This window comes from Thunnus albacares, chromosome 2 (assembly GCF_914725855.1).
Source record: "Thunnus albacares chromosome 2, fThuAlb1.1, whole genome shotgun sequence".
Lineage (NCBI taxonomy): Eukaryota > Metazoa > Chordata > Actinopteri > Scombriformes > Scombridae > Thunnus > Thunnus albacares.
The window spans coordinates 16,602,865-16,627,113 of NC_058107.1; the positions used below are offsets into that span (position 1 = coordinate 16,602,865).

The following is a 24,249-nucleotide window of genomic DNA, read 5'->3' on the forward strand; positions in this document are numbered from 1 at the left end:
TTATAGAATCACTTACTTATCCCTGTGCTAATCTTATAGGGACTTCAAATATGCCACGCATGCAGTAGAGGGTTCATAGAGATCTATAAGTCCTCTGTGGGATCAGTAGGAAGATGTCTCACCATTACTTGCAGCTGCATCTCAACAGCAGGTTTTGCTGCTTCTAAAATTGGCGCACAAAGAACACTTCACACTCTCTGTGTACTCAATAATACTATGCATCTTTTCTATATTTACAAATGCAATGAAATAACGGTTTTCTTAGACATACTGTATTTCAACAGCTTATTTGAATCTTAGCAGCAAATAGAAACATGTGGGGGGGGGGGGAAGGGATGTTTTGCCTGTTACTGCTCAGTGCACAGCAACATATTGACTGGTGGCTTGTGAAAAAAGTTGAGTCATAACTTAAAAAAAGAAAAAAAACATCTTTTTCCACTGTGGGCGGTGTAGGCACAGGCCTCCCATTTTACTGACACACTTGCAGCCCACTTCAAACTGGCCAAACTCTGGGTTGCCAAATGCTTCTTATGCCAATTTCTCCCAAATAGCTTTAGACGGTGCGTCCCCATTTTGTACGTTTTTTTGGAGGGATCTCGGGAACCCATGGGACAGTGAGGCAGTGAATGTGTCTGAGTACTGCAGGGGACTGAGAGAGAAGAAACCACTGAGTAAAACATCATCATCCTTTCATAATATGACAGTAAGATGAGACTCTTCCTAAAATTGCTGCCAACGCCCCTAGGATGCTCTTTAAGGACCCCTGGAGGTCCTTGAACACCGCTTTGAGAGTCACAGTCTTAAATGACAATTCACTCTCCTCTGCTTGTGCGCAGATTAGGCACACACGCATACGCACCCGCCTCCTCAGAAACGGCTCTCGGTTGGTCCATCACTCGGTCAGTCTCTATCCTCCCTTGTGCTGCTGGTGTGCGTGTGTATGTGTGTGTATATGTGTGTGTGAGTCCGGACTGGAGCTCTGGAGCTACTAGGACGACGACAATCACGATGATGATGATAAAGACAACACAGAGAGAGCTTCAAGCACATGATCGCTATCGTCCCCAAATTGCCAAGTGCCGGGTTTGTGTTTTCTGCGCGGACCGCAGAGATCCTTAACAACTTCTGAGGTCAATCACGGCAGATGTTTTCTGTGGATATGTCATTTTACCCATAAATGGAGTCGCCTCAAATGGAAATCTGAGTAAAGGTATATCACGCTGTGTGGGGGACGTTGTGCGGACTCTGGTGTTGCGTAAAGCGCCCGTGCTGCCAGTTTTGGAGAGTTGGGGAGCGGAGTCCTGCTCTGTCAACATGATGAACAACTCAAACAATCAAAGGGTAAGGTTTGTTTTTGTGTCCAAACGATTATTTCCCGAAAGATTTAGAGCACTTTTAAGTTTGAGCCGAAACGGAAAATGTCAGTCAGCTGTAATAGGCTACGCGCCATACTCAAGGTTAATTCGTCACCGTCAAGTCACGTAGACTTCCTACGATCCTCCAATGAGCCACAGTTCAGCAGCTTTGGTGACATGTCCCATTGGGACCGCTATTGACTGAAACGAAGCTTCTCTGATCATGGGTTGTTAACTCTGTTTGGAGACACGCAACGCTAGTATTGTAAAACCTGGCATTTTAAAGTTGCCTTGCTTTAAAATGCCTCTTAAATGCCTGCCTTGCATTCCTGGTGTAACATAATCAGGAGCTATATTGCATCAGTAAGGAAGGCCTATTTATTAGAAGTATCAAATTTTAACTTTTAGAGTTGGTTCGTGCTGCTCTTTACCCCACTATGTTTATTTTTAAGTGGAAGAAGATTGATAGTAGATGAACAAGTTCTAAAAGATTCATTTACCAGAGTAAATTGTTTAATCGGTGTATGAAATGATTTGTCAGATAATTTACCCCATGCCCTGCAAGTTAGTAACTTGTCCTAATAATCACGAAATGTTTAAATTGCTAGATTTTGAGAGGAGTTTGGTTGTAATATATCCCTAATTGTGCTTAATCGATACATTAATTACATTTCTGTAGGCATAACAACCCATTCAATAATAATGGCAACTAATTTATTTTGTTCATCAATAAATAACACTCTTTATGGCTCTCTCTGTGCTGCACATGTGGGTCGCAGAGGTAAACGGTGACATTAATAGGGGGTAGTAACTCTTCAATCTCATGTTGTCTGACAGCACTGTGGCGTATCAGCCAGCCTCTCAGAGTGGGAACAATGTGACAACTGTGGGATATTACTGCAGTAATGACTTACATCTCCCAGTCATCAACCTCTCCCCTCTCTTGTGAATAAATCTTTCCTAAACGCCTTGAGTTGGCAGCACAGGAATAGCCATACTGAATTGAACTCTGGAATATGAAAAAAACATGTCAGAATATTTTGATTTTCATCACTTTTCCCAGAGCAATAAAAAGAAATTAAAACCCCATGGTTTTCACATGAAAGCTGTTTGGCCCTCTGGATAGCAGTCCACAAAACAGAGAAATGTGTAGCATGCATTCATGTGTCTATTTCCGGAAGCAGTTCACCATGCTCTCCACTGAAGCAGCATGGCCAAACCTCATAAAAGTGTTGAAAAGAAAGGACAGCTACCAAAGAATGTTTTCTTCACCATGCTATCCCCCTTAGAGCAGTGGCTGGAGAGCTTGAGCATGTGTGACAGGCAGTCATTCTGGTTTCTTACTTTGAGTACGTTTGACCAACAGACTGGTAGCTCTGACCACCTCCTATAATCAACTTTCCTATGGTTCACTGAAAATCTATCCACGCACAGATTAACCAGACAACTGGCTGCACCTCTGTCTGTTGATTTTCTTTACTCTACTTAATGACAGGCTGCTTCCTGATGCACGACAGAGACTGGGAGTTACAATTCTTGTCTCATGTTGATTTAAAAGGTCACCTGCATCAGCATCGGTCAGGAATTGAAAGAGCAAGACAGATGTGATCTTTCTATTCCTGGAATACAGCCTGTGCATGTGTGTGTGTATGTGTGTGTGTCTGTATCCGTGTGTGTGTGTGTGTATACAGTGCAGAGAAAGCTCAAAGCATGTGGTGTGTGTTCATTTTTTTCCCTACTACTGTTACAACCACAGCCATCTTTGATCATTAGTGGTTAAAAGGTCACTGATGTGCTAGAGCATCCCCTCTGTGTTAACACACAGCATCCAGTCTACAATGACACAGTGCTGCTTGCTGCATACTTTAAGTCCCATTTTGTTCATTGCATGCTGCAGCTAAATGGACTTGCTTGCTGTTAAATGCATTCCTACTGGGGCTTTTCTGTGCGTTTGCAATTCTACAAGCAGGCAAAAAAAAAGTCAGCATCCTGTGTCAGTTCATTGGTCATGGAATCCTCCGGCCCTTGTCTTACAATCAATAACCACTTACTGCAGAGAAGCTGCAGCCAAGTCTCTGTCTGTCCACCCAGCTTTCTGTCTCTCCTCTGCTTGTATCTTTCTCTCTCTTCCCCTTCTCTCTCTTCCTTCCCCAGCCTTCATTCACCTCTGCAGTCACGTGCATGTGTTATTTTTTTTCCCTCTGCCCGTGCTCTGTGCTGCTGAGTGTCTGCAGTAGAGGTCATTCTGCTTCCTCTGCTGATATTGTCCATTGCTTTTTCCCAGAAGGAGGCTGCTGGGACTGAGATAGGTAGGACTTCCTTAGCCAGAGAAACACAGGGGGAAACTGCAACGCATTACTCTACATACTGTATGACATGACAGCAGCTATGCAGGAGGAGGGGGCGGGGGTTGAATTGGACTTTGTTTTGTGTGTCTCCTTGAGCCAGTTGTCTAAGGAAAAGTGTGAAAAATGAGCCACTTATGTACTGCTCCTCCACAATATTGCTTCTCCGCCCACCCAATTATAGATGTTTTAACTGCAACTTATTCATGAACTCTCCTTTTCTCCTTTTCTCTGGGGTTTCTTACTTTCTCATAGTGTCTCTTTCCAGCTCCTCCAAGCTTTGGATTCTGGCCTCATGACTCAAACACATGCTAAACTAAGCCAGTTCAAAAACGTCCCTGACATACTATGGCAGAACTCTCTTAGCAATGTTCTGTCCTTTTCCCCCCTCTCCTTTTAGAAGCAAGTGTTGTGGCAGGCGGAGGGGAAGAGTTCTCAATGGCTTTGTCCTGACGTGAGCACCTCAACATGAAAGGAAGAGAGAGTGAGAGACTGACATGGGGCGATAGGACAGATAGGGTAGATGCAGGAGGACATATCTGTGTATGATGTACAGGATACAGTGATGGTCTGGCTTGATGACGCTGATGAAGTAGATCGGGATCGGAGTGATGGACAGAACAAAGACAGGCGGATAAACAGACAGACAGACAATTAGAGAGGAGTGATGACCTGGTGATGCACAAGGAGATTGCGAAGGGATTGATGGTCATGAAGGAGAGAGCTCAGTCCCACAGACAGATAATCAGACAAGCAGCTAATGCCAAGCTGCTGCCAGCGGATCACAATCAGACCCAGTCCACGTCTAGCTGTCATGTGTATCTGTGGAAGCAGATGCTGAGCTGTCAGAAATTTATACAGGGTTGTTTGACAGGCTGCCTAATACCTGCTACCTGTTGTATATGTGTGTGTGTGCGCATGTGTTTACCTTCATTTTACGCTGCATCTGCGCTGCCAGTCCATGATTAGGTTATGTTTGTTTAGCAGAATTGTTCATATCCAATATAAGCGAAGCTACAAAAATCATGTTCAGACACATACACACACTTGATCTGTGGAAATGTAACATCATGGATAATCCATCTAGGCTACCCTTTATCCTGCTCCCGTGCCCTTCTGATGAAATGCTGGCATGGCCGTATTGAATCGATAATAATGATATCAAAGACACAGCTTTACAATCCCTCAAATACACGCACACATTCTCTGCACACATCATGCTGCTCACATGATACATCGGTGTGGAAGGGGGATAGATTACGAAGACAGAAAGGGTTGTGGGTGTACAGCATGTGTGACAGAGGATACAAAATAGCTTGTGGATTTGCTTGGCAAGAGAATGTTTAAGGGGTGTGGTGCATACTGACTCCTTTGCAATTTGCTGCTGTCACAATGAAACATGTTTACCCACATTTATTTATCTCTTCTGTGTGTGCATGTGTGTCTGTTCATTTGGTGGCTGACTGCAGTAGAGCCTTCATAAATACCACTACAGTGTATAGTCACTGTCCGTGTGACCTTTGTTCTGCATTTGCTTCACAGTGGAAAAACTTGATTGGTATAGGTCAGTTTTGATATTTTTAGACTAACGTGGCTAGTAACAAAAAAATTTTAAAGCATATTTATCCTCTTGAAATTAGAATTTTCAGAGGCAAAAATTATGTTTACTCTGTTGCGCTACCTGTTACATTTCTGGGTGGAAAAGCTCTTTGAAACAGAATTTAAACCCACAAGGGAGAGTGAGCCTCTCTCCTTTCAAAGAGAATAACACTTTTTGCTGCTTTTACTGGCTGTAGTTGTGACCATGGAGGAGCCATCATCACTATTGCGTGCAGATTAGATGACTGCAGGCAAAAACAAGCATTTGATATTTAATAAAAGGCCAGTATTGGTTCAATATATTGATCTCACCTTAATGAAAACATGCTAGAATATTGTCTGTGTAAAGGGTTTATATGTTTGTTGTGTCCCTTGTTTATCTATCTTATGTTTATTGATGCTTTTTACTAATTTCCTCACAATCTGACCATGTGAGACCCAGACTAGCACTGCATGTCTGCCTGCCTATGCTGCGTTTATATGTCTGCAGATAGAGGCTGCGCACTGTCTCTGTTCTGTTGTGGGTAAATAAATATTATGTTGAACTAGTTGTACTTCCATAAAATTTCCTGTTTGCACAGCCGCTCCCAAGTAACAGCAAGTATAATAAACTCCTATCTTAATTTAGGCATCTTCCTCACAGTTTTCAAGACTTAAATGGTAAAACCTCTCATCAAGGAATCCAATCTAGATTACTCAAAGCTAAACAATTACAACCCAATTTCTAATCTACCTTTCCTGAGAAAATTGTTTTTAATCAATTACTTGTTCATCTAGTCAACAGTGGCATTTTAGAAAAGCTCCAATCTGGTTATTTAGCAAACCACAGCACAGAGACAGCCCTACTGAATGTTGTAAATGACCTGAGAATTATTTTGGATGCAAACAATGTGGCTGTCCTTCTCTTAGAACTCAGTGCAGCATTTATACAGTCAACCACGAAATTTTAATTGACAGACTTGATAAATGGGCGGGTCTCTCTGACAGTGTTTTTAGCTTGGTTTCAGTCTTGTTTAACTGACAGTTTTTTGTCACCCTGGGTGCTTATGTATCAGAGACTGATGTATTGAATATGGTATTCCTCAAAGAAGCATTCTCAGCTCAATTTTGTTTTCAGTATGTATGCTCCCACTTGGAAACATTCATAACCATCACCGTGTCAATTACCATTTTTATGCTGATGACACACAATTGTACATCGGTCTCGCCAAATGACCCCAATTCACTGCATGCTCTCATTGCCTGTCGCACTGACATTAATGTATGGATGGGTAAAAACTTTTTAAAACTAAATGAGGAAAAAACTGATATTCTTTTAAAAGGACCCAAAGCAGCAAGAGATAAAATGCACTCAACGCTCGTTGGTCTTAGCAAACAGATTAAAACACATATTACAAACTTGGAAGTGATTTTAGACTCAGATTTAAATTTTAATTCTCATTAAAACATCCTTTTTTCATCTTAGAAATATTGCCAAAGTCAGACCTTTTTTAACTCAGAGAGATGCTGAAATGCTCGTTCATGCTTATATTACTAGCCATTTTGACTATTGTAATTCCCTTTTTACCGGATTACCTAAAAAGTCTATGAGAAAAGTACAGCTAGTTCAGAATGCTGTGTCCACAATCTTAACTAAAACAAAGAATATGGATAATATCACCCCACCGCTTAAGACACTGCACTGGCTACCTGCATCTTTCAGGATTTCAGATTTTAAAGTTCTTTTACTTGCCTATAAAGCTTTAAATAACCCTGCTCCTCCCTGCATTAGAGATCTTCTTTCATTTTATTTTTTGTCTGTATTGTTTTAAGCGTGCTATGTGAAGCACTTCGGGCTGCGTGTTTGTACGAAGGGTGCTAGCTAAGTTGAGTTGTGCAGTATGTGTGTGTGCAGTGTTGTTGTGTAGACAAGCGTTGGAATAAATGAGTGTATGAGTTTGAAGTTTTACCCTAGTTTGCGTGCATTTATGTAAATGCAATGTCGGTTGGATCCCCCAATCTGTTAAAGATGTTCTGGAGGGCAGAGATAAGAACCGTACAAACACACACATACACACACACACGCGCGCGTGCTTATTACGATTAATTATATTCTCTCTCTTGTTCTTCTCGCCTCTCAATCTCAGCTGCCCTTATCCGCCTCCTCGCCTCCCCCAACTCATTTTCTCACTGTCTCTCATTGAACTGACACACATGCTTTTGCACGCACAACAAACACACACAAAGACTCCAAGGGTTAATGTGGGCCATTAGTAACCAGAGCAGGCTGTAAGTGCTGTAAAGTGGCAGAAGGGTGAAACCAAAGTGACAGATTTAGGGACTGTGAGTGGATCTCACCTTACATGTGTTCCCCATGACATTAATATGACCATCATTAATCAAGACAGTGAAACAAAAACTGTTTTTACTATCTTATGATAGCAACATTCCTCACATTAACTCTTGATTCATGGTGATTATTAATTAATAGCATACCGCAGGGCTGTAAAGCTATCCTTCAGAGTAATGCACTGTGCAGTTTTTTCAGTTTGTGGTAAATACAAATATTGTATTTTCTAAAATCTTTTTTTTTTTCTTTTTAAATAGCAAAATAATTGGTTTTCATCAGCATATATAACATGCGCACACACACACACCCTCCAGCAATGCCTCATCTGTCCCTTTCTTTTTCATTTCACCCTGAGGGCAGTGCTGAGGGTCAGTTTAGTGATATTCAGATTTGCTTAAACTCTGCTCTGAAGTCCTGCAGCTTCATGAATATTATAATAAACCGCATTCACTTCAGGGCTCCTGCTGGTCGATAGTGATTCAAGGACACACATACATACACAGACACGCACATCTTCACCACAACATATCTGCTGCACAGGCATTGCCATCTTTCTGTGTTTCTCTGGCTTATAGACCCTCGTGTCAGACAAAAGCCTTACTGCCCCTCCGACAAATCTCACGTGGGGGCACCACATGTGGTTATATATACACATGTAGCCATATAGTCTAAATAAGGCAACAGTAGCAACAGTGATGAATAATAGAGAGTGATAAAAGCAGCTACAACTACAGAGCCCTTGGTTAGAAATGGAGAGAGAGCACACAGAATGAAAGATGGAGACGGACAGAGGAAATGACTACATTTACATGGATCACTATTGATTAGAGGCTGTATACAACATTGTCTGATTACTTTGACATCTAGAAGCCCAAATTGGAATACGCATCGGTGAATTGTGGAGTATCACAACTTCAGTGAAGAGAGAATAGTCAACAAAAACAGCACAGATATATTGTATAATGATGGACCATCTGTGTACTTTTAGGGTATAATACCTTGCTAGTGATGCTGCCAGTCAGATTACTGTTGACATCACTGCAAATTAGATGTTTTTATTCAGTTTAAATAAAAATAAGTTGGATATAGGTGGAAATATATATATGATGAATGATGTATACCTTTTTTTTTAATGTTTAGTCGCCAAAACAACCACAACAATATCTTCCTTTTTCATCCTCTATTCATTTAATGGAAGTTGGGAAAACAACAAAGTGTTTATTTGCCACCACCATCTGGTAAACAGAGTGCTTGGATGTGTAAGATTGTTTATGGAAAGTTTGTCACAGCTCTGTTTGGCCCATCTGTGCAAGACAAGTGTTTAGAGTGTGCTTCTGAATGTGGATAGAGAGCTAAAGCTGAGGAGAAATATGTATTTTCAGATTTATCCGCATTCAAACTGTATGGTGTTTGGATTGAACTGAACCCTCTCTCTGTATCTGTAGTGTAGAGAGGAAAGCTGAGGTGAAATACAACAGGGAGGAGAGTTTGGCAGGCTTAAATGCTAGTTAGGCCGGCTGAGCTAGTTAGCCCCGATTTCCTCATCCTGATTTCAGACAAGGAGGAAAGCCTGGGATTACTGAGAAGAGCACTGTGTGTGTATGTGTTGCAGAAATGGTGTCAGGCTGTTGAAACTGTTAATCAGCAGGGGGGAGTGGGTGCGCTTATTTGCAAAAGTCAACTAATTAGACCTCTATAAATGTGTTACAGTGTGTCGCACAGTATGTGTTCGGATGAGCTTGTGTGAGTGAGATAGCTGGCCACCCCTCACCCCGCTATATACGGCAGAGAAGGAGCTTAATGCTACGGGACTCAGCAGGGATGTCACTCTCTTTCAGGAAAACAGTGACACTGTGACCTCTTGCACTCCACGCCCTCTCTTTGTCGCTTTAGCTATTCCTCATCTGCCATTTGTCCCTATTCTCCCACTCCAGTTACACTACAGTCTATCACACCAGATCCCATAGACCATACATACTTTCTATACATCTTATTGCCTGATTGAAAGGTCATTTAATACCACATTTAAAGAGGAAATCTATTAAAGTGCTTCTTCTGTAGAGGTTCAACCTGATTTTGTTTTTGGTGCAGGGCGATTGTTGATACTGATGCAATATGCTCCACATGAATTTGGCATTTTTGCAAAGAAATGGGTGCTGTGAGCACATGCTAGTGTAGTTATTTCAACTCAGGATCTGTGTATTTTTCATTCATCCATGCTATATCGAGGTGCCTGCAAGTCACACATGGAAAAAACTGAAAACATGCAGTCCAAACACAACACACTACACCAACAAAAACACATGATGTTTTGATACAGGCAAAGATGCGAATAAGATGGAGAATATTTTTTGAAAAATTCGACCTGGCAGCCTGGAGACACTGCAGAGATCGAAGCCAGGGCTTGTCATTGTGTCCTACTTCCCTCGCTGCCTCCCCCCTTGCTGTCCCTGATGTTTACCCGAGGTGTGAGGCAACTTGTCACACTGAGAGCCGTCAGTCACTGTGACATTTCCACACACACTGAGTTTGTTTGGAGAAATTAGATTCTTTTTTTGTTCTTTTTTTTTCTTTTGAGAAAGTTTTTTTTTTTTTAACTTTAGAATGTGTGGTGCCACATATTCCCCTCACAGCCATATCATCTTAAGCGATAAGTGACGCGGCCAACTTCCGTTCACAGCCTAACGCCTCTCTTCAAACAGTAATTTGATGTGTTAGAAAAAGAACATGCTGTAACGACATGAAAAATTCCAGCACAGAGTGGATTACAATGTCACATCAGTACTTTTTAGCCTCATGTGTATCTTTTAATGTGATTAAATCCCCTTCACTTAGGGATGTACTAGCAGAGTGCTCTCATTTAGAGAGATCACAGCAGTGTTTGATCAGTGGCTTAGAAAGACCTGCTTCATACCCGTTCCTTTTCTAAACCTTTCACTCCTTTCTCTGTATGGGCCTCTGGCTTACAGAAAACGCTGGCTAATCAGTTAATAATACAGTATCAACTTGTATAATAGTCAGTAGCTGTTTTCCAGCCTGCAGGGCACAACACTTTCTGTGCCAGTAAAGTTCACTGATGAGGTTGCAGCATTGCTGTGTGTGTGTTTCTTAATTCATGAATTGCCTCTCACAGCCCCCAGACGGTCCGGTCTGCCAATTACTCTCGTTAGGGTTTCTCCATTACCGTTTGATTGGAAGAGGAAGCTGCTTGGCAGCAGGTTTGGTTCTCTGTCAGTCCCTTACATTCTTAGAAGCTGTACAGACTGCTATCTTCACTTTAAAGCTGTGAAACATCCAACGATACAGCAGAACTGCTCAAGGATAGAATTATTACCATCACATTTCTTGCAAATAGGTTTTGTGAGCATTCGGATTTACTACTTCTGTTTACAAGTTTGAAAACTACAATACATTTTGCTTTTACCTTTTTTAGATTCAGCTCTACCACTCCGACAGGATTTATAACCCAGTTTACATCTGAACATAGCATTATTTTGTTCCCCTCTGGTCCTCTTAGATGTGAGATGGAAGAAGAACATGAGGGGGTCCTGCTGTTATTAGTGTTTTTGTGCTGTTGTTACTCATAATAAACTGCCCTGCAGGTTGAACCTATACCTCTTTTCCAGCCCACAGTTATTTATGAGTCTGCTCTGGAACTTGCACCCAGAGTTTCATAAATCTATACTCTGCAGGTCTGGTGTTGCTTAAAATGCTTTGAGACCACACACAGTTATTGATGTATTAACACACACACAGGTAAACTCATACTTCCTGGTATTATTATCTATACATCGCCTTCAAATGAGTCTGCAGTTTGGTTTGCCTGCCTGCTGCTTCTCCCGGCTCCCGCTGTGCTACTATATGATAATGCAGGCATAGTGTATTAGGTTGAGTGTTCACAGCCGTGTAAGAGCCATCAAGCTTTAGTGTGCCTATAAATTGTTGAAGTGATCACTGCTTGGCAGACTCTAAGCTCCCTGTGCTCTCTTGTAGCTCTAAACAAATTTGTTTTATAGTTTGAAATTCACTCCACTGTTGCTCTCCTTAGGGCCAGCAGCCAAAAAATGCACTTGCAAGTATAAGTGCACACACAGAATAAATATGCACTGATTCGCTTGCATGCACTTGTTTGCATACGAGGCATACTCAGTCGCTTCCTGCCTGTACATAAAACATGATTTAGGACACAACACATATGCATATTCTTTCTTTAGCGTTTTCTGCTATGACTCCACCTCCTGTGTGCTGGGCCCCAGCTGCATTGAAACACTCTGCCTTTGTGTGAGAACAGCTGGCTGAAAAGTCATTTGGACGCACACATAAGCACGATGTGGACGAGCACTCGCGCAGATACACACATAGTTTTCCATGCACGCAGAGCTGAAACAGTCTCTATTGTCAGCGAATAATTGAATGCATAAGCTGTCGGGAGAGGGGGAGAGTTCACAGTGTTCCAGCTATAAGAGCAAGCAGGTCCAATGTTGAAAATCTATACCGATCGCGCCAATGATGACGTCAGCACGTTGGCACCTATAGACTGGGGCACACAGGTGCATTTTGCCATGTGAGAGGGCCCTGGGTGTGTGTGTGTGTGTGTGTTTGTGAAGTGTGCGCTGGCACTGAACAGGCTTAGACTGCTATGTGGCCAGCTATGCTGTCGTAAAAGGCAAATGCAAACACTCCACCCAGTTACTGTTTCTCTGCCCCCCACCCTCCTCCCACCCTCCCTGTCTTCCATGACCAGTACCAAACCAGTTCCCTCCACTGTTTTCTGTTCTGTGTCCTGCTGGCATTCCAGCAGCATCTGCAGTCTGAAACACTGAAGGGACGTTGTTGGATGAATTGAATCATTGTTTTTGAGTGGTTTTGGTTTTTTTTTTTGTTGTCTGTTTTTTGTTTTCTCCAAATCTGACTTCAGGCTCTGTCTTCTGTAAATCATTATGCATTTTTGTAACGTGTATACGTGTATTTGTGCATGATGGTGACATGTGTTGTCACTTACAGTCTGTTAAAACGCCTTTTTCTCGGAGATCCTAGCAGTTCAGTCACCCTCCCTTTCATCCATAATCTGCCCACTCTTTCTTTCTCCATCATTCTTCCCTTTCACCCAATATTCTACCTCTATCTTCATTCTCATTTTCCTCTTCTCTCATTCTCCACTCTTCTATCAGCTAATTTGTAATAGATTTTTTTCCCCTTCTTCATTCCTCTCTCACTCTTTTTTGCACTCTCAACTCCTCCCTACTGTACATCTTTAACTGCAAGTGTGCTCTGGGTGGGGGAGAGGAAGAGGGTGAACAAGAGGGAAAGTAGCGGAAGAGGGTGGAGAGGAAGGCGAGGCGCATAGTTGTGGCTAGTTAATTGAAAGCCAGCAGTTTGGCCAGTAAAGTCCCCACGTATGGGAGTGGTCAAGAATTTGCAATTCTTGGTTGCAAATGTGTGTTTGTGAAAAAGAGACAGGGCACATTTGCGTCAATCTTCATGTCTCTAGCCATGAAGATTGACAGATAATGTGTGAGCATGCTTGTGTATTTTTTCTACTTGTCTGCTTTATGTGAACGAGTGAGCAAGACTTTTGCCTTTTTGTCTGAGTGTGTTTCAGTCCTGCTGTCATTATTCTTCACCGTTGTCCTCTCACCTCTTGCTTTTCTACCAGCCTCTTTCACTCTGTATGTCTGACCAACTCTTTTGGTTGTTCAGTCAGTTATGACATCTTGTCGGTTCAAAAAGAAAACCACCCGCAGAGAAGACGAGGTGGGATGTATACTGGATTAGGAGAACCAGCCTTTAACTTGAGAATGCAGGTACTTTGAGGACAATTCTGAATCCTCTCCTGCTGCTCTGCAGATAACTCTGACCTCTGACCTCCTTATGGAGGAGGACCATCAGAAGGACAATTTCTATTGGTATGAATATTAATGTTAGCTGTCTGGTGTGTGTACATGTGTCTGATCGTGCAGGACGTATATAGTTGGACATATATAGTTGAGATTTTTTAAATATAGGGATAATGGTGCACATTTTCAGGCAGTCTCTCCTGTAAAGCATTCATAGTGTTGCACTTAGTTGTTCACATTAGAAGTGACAGAAATAGTTGTGAAAACTGAAAAAACCCTGACTCCTTTCTCACCTCCACACAGCCATCCAATTGCTGCATGAAGTGCGTATGAATGTCGGATTGTTGATTTCAGAAAGTTACATAAAAAAATGGACACAGCTGCTTCCTAACTCCAGTGCTGCAAAGATGTGGGAGACGATTCATTCTCTGGGAACCTGAATGCCTGTACAAAATGTCATGGCAATCCATCCAGTAGTTTTTGAGATATTTCAATGTGGAGCAAAGTGGCTGAAAACCCAAAAACTTGACCTCTGAACTAATTTGAAAATGGTGCAAATATGCCCTCTGTTTCAGCTTTATTAATATAAATAATTTTGTTGAGTAAATTAAACACTAGTATAATAACTGCTGTTTCTCCCCTCTGTGACTTCCATTCCCAATTGTTTTTAATTAATATGGTTCTGCTGTACAAAGCAAATTACAACATGTTATTTCTTGAGGTTTTTAATACTCATTCTGTGTTAAACCTAACCCCGTGGACTAACCCCATGTTATAACCGCAGCCGTCTGGTATGGTCAGGGATAGAGGTCAGAGGTCAAGGGTCAGTGATCTGAACAGGAAAGCCTATTCATGCAGAACAACACATCGTAAACAAACCATTACACACCATCTGCAGCGGCGTCAAATCCCCAACCAGCGCGTGTGTGTTAGTGTCTCTGTGATCACACCCACAGACACACAAGTGAGGATCAACACACACACGGCCAGACGGGACACAGAGGTGACAGAGGAAGTGACCATCTGGCATCTACTGAGGCATCAAATTACCTGCTGAAAGGTTACAGTAGCATTATGCATACGCTGTTTGCGTCATACAGTGAGCCTTTCAAAATATATTGCCAGACGCAAATCTTCATTTATTATTGAAGTGTTTATTGAAACATTTATTTGTAACCTGATGGAATATTTGGACAGAGATCAAACTACCAACCCTGCAATTAATGGCCAAGCTGCTCTACAATCTTTATGATTTAACACAGAAGCTTATGGAGTAACTGTCCTGCAACTGTACAGATGCAAAAGTATTCACTTCATGTAAATTCTGTTACAACTCTCTCAAAGTAAATTGCTGACATACCGTTTTGAAGTTTCCTGTCTTAAGCCATTAGTATAACTGTCAAGTTTTGGAGAGACACACTTGTCTCTATATGCCCTCAGTTTGTTCCCTCCCAGAAAAAAAGACTCTTTCTCTCCCAATTATTTCCATGCCTGCTCATTTACAGAGCGTTATGCTTCATTACCTTGGGAGGAAATTTGCTCATAAAGAACCCTCTGCTGCCTTTCTTCTTTTTGCAGAATCTGTTTCTTCATTGCCTGATTGCCACCTCTCTTTTGCCATCCCTTTTCGTTGTTTTTCATCATACGTCATCATTCCATCATTCATGTCTTTTCTTGCAAGCCTAACACCTCTTCCTCGTCTTCTTCCCCATTCCTCTCTCGCTCCATTTCCCCCCCACTCTGTACTCTCTTTCAGTTCCCTTTTTCTTTTGTTCTCTACAGTTTCCTCTCTCTTTCTCTGCAACTGCTTTGCACGCTCCACCCAGACCTTTTCACCTTTTCAACCCATATCTCCTCCTTTCTTCTCTCTCCCCCCTCCCCCTTCTCCTCTCGTCAAGTCTCCCCCCCCACTTGTTTTCTTTGACAGCACCCCCCTCCCACCCCCTTCTGTGTCTCTGCTTGATACCCTACATGCGCTGCATCACTGTCGCCCATCCACCCTTCCTTCACCCTCTATCTGGCTGCTGTCCACACTGCCACCATCACAGACAGGCAGCCTCTCTGGCACCGCTCACTGGTTTAACACCTGCCACTCCTAAGACACTGTGTGTGTTTTGTGTGTGTGTGTGTGTGTGTGTGTGTGTAGGTTACATTTATCTCTCTTTTATGAAAGATTACAAGAAGAAAATTAGTTAATTGTCCCTAGACATTTTGTCCTGCCTGTTGTTGTCTGTGTGTAAACTGTGTTATTTGATGGGTTTACCTCTTAATTCCCTGACTGCTTATATCAGGTTGTTGTACTCGGTTAGCCTGACATACACCCAGACACATAGATTAGAGTTGGATCTAGGCTGCTTGTCTTCTATTCTGAGATCCCCAGAAGGAGAAGTCTGTTAATTTAGTTGCTATAAATACAGGACCTCCTCCTAGCAGGTCACTCTAAGACCTGCTGTATAGAACTGGACTGTGGTGTCTTTGTATGTGTGTGTGTGTGTGTGTGTGTGTGTAAATATATATATAAACTGTATGTGTGTGCATTCCTTTAAAGCTGGCTTGCCAGCCTCGGACTCAGTGATGCATGGAGCGTGGTTTGTGGTGCCACAATTGACAAGGACATTTGGACACAGCCTGAGCTGGGCTTTCTCTCTTTTCTCTCTACATCTTATGTTCAATTTTTTATCTCCTTTATTTATCTTTATCGCTTACAACTAAGGATTTTGTGCGTATTGAATAATATATAATTTTGTAAAAAAAACTGATTTATTGCTCGATATATAAAATGTCAATAACAATGAAACATTTCAAATTTTAAGCAGAGAGTCCAAATTGGGTTTATTTTTTTTGTCCAAAGTCAATTTACAATGATATAAAAGAGAGAAAAACATCAGATCTTCATACTTGAGGAGCCTTTTTTTTTTTTTTTTTTTACAAATGTAACACAATTAACAACTTTATGAATTGCTTCAACAATTAATCGATGATCAAAGTTGTCATCGATCAAGTAATCAATGTATCAAATAATTGTTTCAGTGCTGAATCTTGTCTGTCTTCCTCAGAGGCACTAAGACTTATGCATTAAAGATGTAGATTCTACAAACAGAGAAACATTTTTATGCCTCTGCACTGGTGGCAGCCGTGGCCAGAGGCATTATGTTTTCAGGTTTTCAGGTCTGTCTGTCCCATTCTGGTGAAAGCGATATCTCAGGAACGCCTTGAGAGAATTTCTTCAAATTTGGCACAAATGTCCAATCGGACTCAAGGATGAACTGATTAAAATTTGATGGTCAAAGGTCAAGGTAACTGTGCATACGCTATGACAAAGTTGTGTTTATACTGTTGCTGTAAATTCCTGTCTTTTGCAGTCAAGAATACTGTAGTTGTTTCTCAGTCAGTCAAAGTGTTTATTCAATGATAAGTTTATTTGTGTAGCTACAGTACATTTTGCCAAACATCCACAGTGAGTGTTGACTCTGCAAGCTCTGATTATTATCTTCATTAATATAAATACACTTAATCATGCTGTGTCTGATAATTATTCACTTGGGCAGAGTTTGTGAGGAGTAATCTGCAAATAATCACCTCTGTCCTTTTATTGTTATAGCCTGTTATTGTAGCTGGTGATACTGTAATGCATGTCAGACAGGGTTTTAATGTTCTAGTGGTTTGGTAGAGGGACTATATTTTGATCTTATGTGTGATTTACAGCTGTTAGTGTAGCTTTCACCACTATGCAGAACCAGTGTGGTTGTATCCTAAGAAGCGAGTTAGTTTTTCCAATACAGCGGTTAATCGAGAACTACATGAAACCACATTTTGTGAAGGGCACTGCATCCAAGCAAGAGTCTGTGTCCAAATGTGGATTTTTGTGTCCAAACCACATTCATTCCTCTCCCACTGAACCGCTGTTGAACATAGTGTGGGGCTCATGCAAAGAGAGAGACAGGTAGAAAGGAGGAAGGGGTGTGAAGAAGAAAGAAAAGCCGATTGAGGACAGTGAAGTGGAACGGAGTGTGAGCAAAGGCGGAAGAAAATGAGCAGTGAAAGTATAAAAGCTTAAATCAAAAGAATAAAAAATTCATAAGAATCAGGCAGAGAGAGAGAGAGAGAGAGAGAAGATAAATGAGAAATATCAGAGTAGGGCAGGGGAAGGTGCATTTATCAGGCAGGGAGCGGGGTGGGGGAAGAAGGGCAAAGGGAGCATTAGAGACTATTTGTGGGTAGAGTATGAGCTCGCTAATGTATCACTGTAGAGGACAAGCAGACACACATGTCCGCAAACACATACACCAGCAGATAGCCAGATGATTTGCACCGTTTGTTTGTTCGTTCATTCATTTCAAACACCAGTGCTTTCCTAATTTGTTTAACCAGTTCTTTAAAGACAACTTTACTGATCATTATTCCTGCGATCAATAAGTAATTGATGTGCAAATGCATGATTCAGAGGTGTTGTAGTTTGAAACAGAGCACTGCCACCAACACTCAAGGTCAGCCCGGCTTTGCTTTTGCTTGATTCCCGGATTCCTTTGAATTTTCTTTCATCCCTCTCAGCTTATATGTTAGTTCCTTCCCCTTTTTGTCTACTGTTTTAAGTTCAGGCATCCAGTATTTCTGTTTTGCTGACAGAGAGAGGTGGGACTTTAGGGATTTGTTTTAATTCTGGACAGCTTCACCTCTCCCACAGGAGGAGCCAGACAGTTTGGGATTCAGGAACCTTTACTGTCTGCGCGTATTTATGTGTATGTATTCATGCATGCATACGTGAGTGTACAGGGTGTTTTTAATCACAGGCAGGATGGCTGTCTTACTGTCTTATTTAGTTTTTCTATTGTCTATTTGTCTGTCTGGTTCAGGTTAGAGCTAGGGATTGCAAATGCATTATGTCAACAAAGGTCCTCATAACTATAACTTTATAGGCTAGTGGGGAAAAAAGGTAAAAACTAATTTGTGATTCTTGACTTGACAAGCTTTATGTTGTTCAAAACCAATTTATACATATCAAATAATATAAAATATTGTATGTTATGTACATTTAATATAAATATTATATATTATTGTGTCCCGATCCAAAGAAATTTTGTGTCAATGTCACAATGTTTAAATACCAGCAAAATGGCTTTGAAAGGTTGTTTTCTTTTTTTTAATGTTTTTTTTTTATTTTTTTTATATGGGATGCAATGGAAATGAGTTCCCATGGCCATAACCACATAATAGATGTATTAAAACAGCAGTGCTTGACAAATAAGTATTCAAGAGTGTGTGTAAAGACTAGCCTCACAAAAAGCAAGTCCCCATGACGTAAATCATTAAATTTTAGGGTGATGACTTGGCTTAAGATTAAGGCAAGGTTAGGGTAATGTTAGGGTAAGGTTTGGGCAAGTTAGGCAAGTAGTAGTATTGTGTGTGTGTGTGTGTGTACAATTGTGTATCTGGGGTTTCTCAGTCAAGCTACAGATGTTCAATGTTTGACAGCTTCATTCTTTATTCTCTCACTTGAGATGTGTTGCTCCCTCTGTGAGTGTGTGTGTGGTGAGTAAGTTTGCACTAAATGATTCAGCATCTACGTGTCTGCTCAGTGGGGGGTGGTCTCAGTGGTGAGAGGGCATAAGGCCATGTGCTTGAATATTGTCTGTGCCAACACTCACACACACACCAATGAACACTTCAGAGTGCTTTCAGAGACACGCCTCACTAATGTATCCACAAGAGAGCTGAAATCTACAGCAGACGTACGCTCTCTCGTTTAATCTCACTTCCATCTTTGCATTTCTTCTCTAAAAGTCTTTTCTATATTTCACCTGTTCTTGCCAAAATTTCCCCTCTTTGTATGACTATCAGAGAAGTCATGCCTATTATCTACCTCACTCTCAATTCCCCCTTTTAATAATGTCTCCCACTATTTGCCAAAAGACAAAATTCTTTCAGATGTTTCATTATCTGTCACTGAAGCTCCTGCCTGATTTCCTGTCTCACGCCCTCTCTTTTTTTCTCTCTCTTTCTCCACCATCCCCTTGCAGGACAGTGACATCCAGAAAAAAATCGACCATGAGATCCGGATGCGCGATGGGGCCTGCAAACTGCTGGCTGCCTGCTCACAGAGAGACCAGGCCTTGGAGGCAGCGAAGAGCCTGCAAACCTGCAGCACCCGTATCATGGCCTATATGTCAGAGCTGCAGAGGATGAAAGAGGCTCAGGTCATGCAGAAGGTCACGCGGAGATCGTCGGATGCAGGGCCGATGGACGACAGACTCCCGTGTAAAGGAAAGGTGGCCATCTCAGGCAAGTAACAAATGACAATATGTATTTACGAAAAGAAGATAAATTGAGGAATTTGTGAAAAGCAAAAGTTCATGTATATCTTATATTTGAAATGTGGTACTCTGGTGAGCAAAAGACTGCAAGAAGGAAGAGAAATGGAGAGAGTCTTTGCCATCCCTTTAGTGTTCTAATTGAATGCAGAGCTTGTCAGGCACAGGCTGAGATCCAGCTTCCTCTCTCTCTCTATTAGAGGATGTTTCATTCTCTGTTTATTGACCGCAGTGAACGTGGTGGCTTGCAGATGCTGCCCATCGCAAAATGACGGAGGGCAGTCAGATTAATGACTATCACGGACACACTACAGAGATAATTCACACCAGGGAGCATGACAATAGGGTGCCCAGTTATTGTTGTCATTTTATTTGGTTTTTCAATGTGATGAGAAAGTAAAGAAAGGAATATTAATGAGTTGTGGGGCTGGGATGGGTGTGTTTGTGGGTTCAGGTTCATGGGGTCATTTTCTGCAAGCCATGGTACCCAGCTGGAGATCACTCAAAACGCACCCATACGCAATCAGTAATTAGCTGTGGATAGTTTAGCCATTGACTGAAAGCAGCATGAGCAAAAGGACACACACACACACTCAGAAAACCACATATCAGTTGGACAGTAACGGTGATTAACATTTTTGTGGTCTAATCTCCTGCCTGTTGTCGTTACAGATCTTCGTATCCCTCTCATGTGGAAAGACACAGAGTACTTCAAGAACAAAGGAGGTGAGGAGCCACCTCTGTATGCGTGTGAAGAATTTCATCAGTGGTTTATTAATGATTTATATCCGTAGTATTTATTAATGAGGTAGTGGTACGTGGTTATCAAATGTGTAATTCAAAGATCTGAATTTGTGTGAAAGCCTTGTATAATCACAGGAATGAGTAAAGGATTCCTCCTGACTACAGAACAGAATCACTTTTTATCATTGGCCGAAGGGTGAAACACAGATGCTAGACTTTTAGTTACATATTTTAAAAATATGCTGACCAAAGAAACTCAGTGAACTCTACAGACAGACCATACAGCATGACATTTTTATACAGGGTCCATAGCACAGTTCCTGGAGCTGATCATTACAATCTGTTGCAGCTTCCCAGATTTCTCCATATTTTACAGGAACTGAATTTTTTTTTAGATGTGAGAAACTCCTGGCAGCACAACCTGACCCACTGCTCAGTCCTTTTGGCTTTGCCTCTTGCCTCTGCAAAGCAGCAGCACACAGGCGCTGAACTGGGTCATTATTAGTAGGACAAAGAATACTGTAAGGGAAAGCAAACGAACTCTGTGCATTTTAAGGAACTCCCCTAGTATTTTCTCTTGTGAACTAGGTCATTTTTAAATATTTTCATGGCATTTCAGAATCCAACAGTGCACTGATTATACAACAGAGTATAATCTTTATATTGACTTTTTGCTGTCCCGCCTCCTCTTGATGGAGTCAATGTGGGTTAACTCCCATGCACTCATTATAACAGTCTCAGGGCTCATTCTCTCCCTTGGCAACTTGAATGGTATTAATCTGCATGACCTGTGCATATAAATGAACTCAGGAGACAGGTAGTAGACTCTTAACAAAGCATAATGAGGCTGTTAGTCAAGGTCATTAAGCACACTGAGACGTAAAACTGAGCCCAAGAGGCATGGAGGAGGTAAAGCATGTTCCTCTCTCTCATGTCCAGTCATATTTTCAAGTGGAGTGTTGAGCCCATACTTGGAATAATAAGTTTGAATATTAAGTGTCAATGCAATGTGAGGTTGATGGGGAAGCGCACAATCAGGAACAGACCTCATCTCTCAGCCTTGTCGGTTGTAACCTTGAATTTTTATGCGAAGTGGCAAAATGATCACCTGAATTTTGTTATCCTTTTCGCTTACAAGAGAAGAAAAAGTAGTCGACCAATAATACCCATGATGCTATTTCATACTTACATTTCTTCCTTATGGATATGATGGTGTTGCCTCTTGACACAAGGATTTGCCAAATTGCTCATATTAATTTAAGAAGAATTCCTCCTAAAGGGTGTTATAGCTTCCATACAATGCATGTTTTTTTACAATACCTATAGGAGCCAAAGGATTGTTATACAGCTCTCATTGGCTGCTGCAACATTAAAGATCATTCTGCTTCAGTTTCAACCACAAAAAAAAGCCAACAATGCTTCAGAGGAATTCTTGGCACGGCTGGCCATTGAGATTCCTGAACTGAAACCAACAACAGTAGAAGTGCTCGTCAGCCAGGTGAAAGAGCTGATTTTCTTTAAACTCTAACTGCTCAAGTCATATGCCCTCTCTAGCCCCTGGCATCAACACTCTGTTATTACAGTCACCTGCAGTATATCATGAAGGATGAACTGCTTTGAAGATGAAAAAGAGTTTCAAAGTAATGTGGCAGAATGAAAGCTGATGTGGTGTTTCACAGATATTGTTTTTCTTTGTCACACTAAATCTCTCCTTTTTTTCCCCTTGTTCCTCTTTTTTTGCCCTGCCTTTGTAGAGTTACATCGATGTGCAGTGTTCTGCCTTCTGCAGCTGGGAGGAGAGATCTTTGACACAGACATGGTGATAGTGGACCGGACACTCACCGATATTTGCTTTGATAACACCATCGTATTGTAAGTCGCCTCTATAACCATACAGCGACATAATCTCTCATTGTCAAAGAAAACACTCACGTGCTTGTGACTGATAGTCATCATTTGTGTATCTTTTCATAGTAGTGAAGCCAGCCCAGGTTTTGAGTTGCGTGTTGAGCTGTACAGCTGCTGCTCAGAGGATGACTACTCAGCAGGGAGCACTCCCAGGAAGCTAGCCAGCAAGCTGAGCTCCTCACTGGGTCGATCAGCTGGGAAGAAACTCCGCGCAGCCATGGAGCCGGGGCCGTGTAGTCCTGTGAGCAATGGAGGGGCTGCTCCTCTCCTGCTGCCAGTTCCCTCTGTACCGTGAGTTTGCTCTGAAATATGAACTAGTTTACATTTTATGCCAGATAGATATTGAACAGAGGGAGAACAGACAGAAAAATACTTTGTTTCAGAGAAAACACAATTTTCACTGTAAACATGCATACTAAAAAAAACATCAAATACATTTCTGTCCATTCTCTTATATGTTTGCAGGGGCCCCAAGTACCACCTCTTAGCTCATACCACCCTGTCACTGTCACACGTCCAGGACAGCTTTCGCACACATGACCTCACCATCTCAGGCAACGGTGAGTGGCAGCCTCCATCAATCTGTCCCCTCACCATCTTTCTCTTTTCTCTGCCAAAACAGCCATCTGTCTGTTTTTTTTTCTTTTTGGCCTTCTCTCACTTATCACTTCTCGTCTTGCTTCTCCTTCCTGCATTCTAATAATTTCCCTTAAACCACCTCCTTACCCCGCCCCTTCCTACTCCTCCTCCTTCGCCTTCCCCTTCCTCTCTTTCCACCCATGTTCTCTGACAGACAGCTATTGTCAAGGTCACAGTAATAAAGGCTGTGCTAGTGAGGTGACTGCTGTGTAAAGCTGTAATGATGTGGGCTAACAAGGGCCCAGACCCTCAGACAGACAGGCCCCTAGTGTTTTATTCATTGACCCTTCAGACTGCTGTAAAGTTTCATTGCTGCACTTCATGACAGTCCCTGCAGCTGCCAGTCTCTTACACCCCAGTGCCTTGTGGTGTGTGTTAAAGGGGGGGTACTGTAATGTTAGGATGAAGTGTGTGTGTGTGTGTGTGTGTATAGATTCATTAGTACACATGTTTGTGTGTGAGTTTTGAATGCTTTATGGGAATATCTTTATTTATTCATGTTGTTTATTTTTGCCCATCCATCTCTCCTTATAGAAGAGTGTTCGTACTGGCTGCCGCTCTATGGCAGTATGTGTTGCCGCCTTGCAGCTCAGCCTCACTGTATGACCCAACAGATGATGAGTGGATGTTTGAAAGTCAAGGTAAGTTGGAGATTTGTGTGTGTATGTAGCAATGATGGGGGACTACTTCTGTCAATATTTCTTTGGCTTTTGTCCTGATTTATTTCTGTGCTTTTCTCCTCCTCCACTTTTCCTTCCCTATTTACGTTGCCAACTCTTTTTGTGTTTTTCTGCATTGTTCTCTCCTTGCTCAACTGATCTCTCATTCTCCCTCACAGCAGCTGGGAGGTGACCCTCAGAGTTGGACAAAAGTGTACGCTGTTCTGAAAGGAACAAGCCTTTTCTGTTACCACGGGCAAGAAGATGTGGAGGCTAACGTTGAGCCAGCTTTCACCATTGCCATCAACAAGGTCAGCAAAGGAGTCATGTGAAAATAGAAACCCTATCTGAAATGAGCTTTGAAGAACCCATACAGTTGTGTATTTTTTGGTAACACCTAAGGCATCCGCAGCCTAGACAGTAAGGAACTGACCTTGTGGATTGCTGCCAGTTTGAATCTTAAGCCAACTAGTAGATTCTGAGCCAAAAGAAGTAAATAAGACATGACTTCTCCTAGTAACTACTA

At 41.9% G+C, this 24,249-nt stretch overlaps 1 protein-coding gene across 11 annotated transcripts in view; it reads left to right on the plus strand.

Annotated features, from left to right (window-relative positions):
• rtkna (rhotekin a) overlaps window positions 1-24,249 on the plus strand; it is a 58,087-nt gene that overhangs the window by 28,790 nt on the left and 5,048 nt on the right. For 4 of the 11 annotated variants that reach the window (XM_044368987.1, XM_044369052.1, XM_044369022.1 and 1 more), the window contains 7 exons: window positions 19,483-19,744; window positions 20,446-20,499; window positions 22,272-22,389; window positions 22,492-22,716; window positions 22,891-22,985; window positions 23,599-23,705; window positions 23,903-24,034. In XM_044368987.1, coding sequence (XP_044224922.1) covers window positions 19,483-19,744; window positions 20,446-20,499; window positions 22,272-22,389; window positions 22,492-22,716; window positions 22,891-22,985; window positions 23,599-23,705; window positions 23,903-24,034 — 993 coding nt within the window. Of the gene's footprint in view, window positions 1-784; window positions 1,342-14,902; window positions 14,909-17,404; window positions 17,409-19,482; window positions 19,745-20,445; window positions 20,500-22,271; window positions 22,394-22,491; window positions 22,717-22,890; window positions 22,986-23,598; window positions 23,706-23,902; window positions 24,035-24,249 lie in introns of those variants that run through there. The other 7 variants (XM_044369069.1, XM_044368996.1, XM_044369028.1 and 4 more) reach the window with 5 other exon arrangements.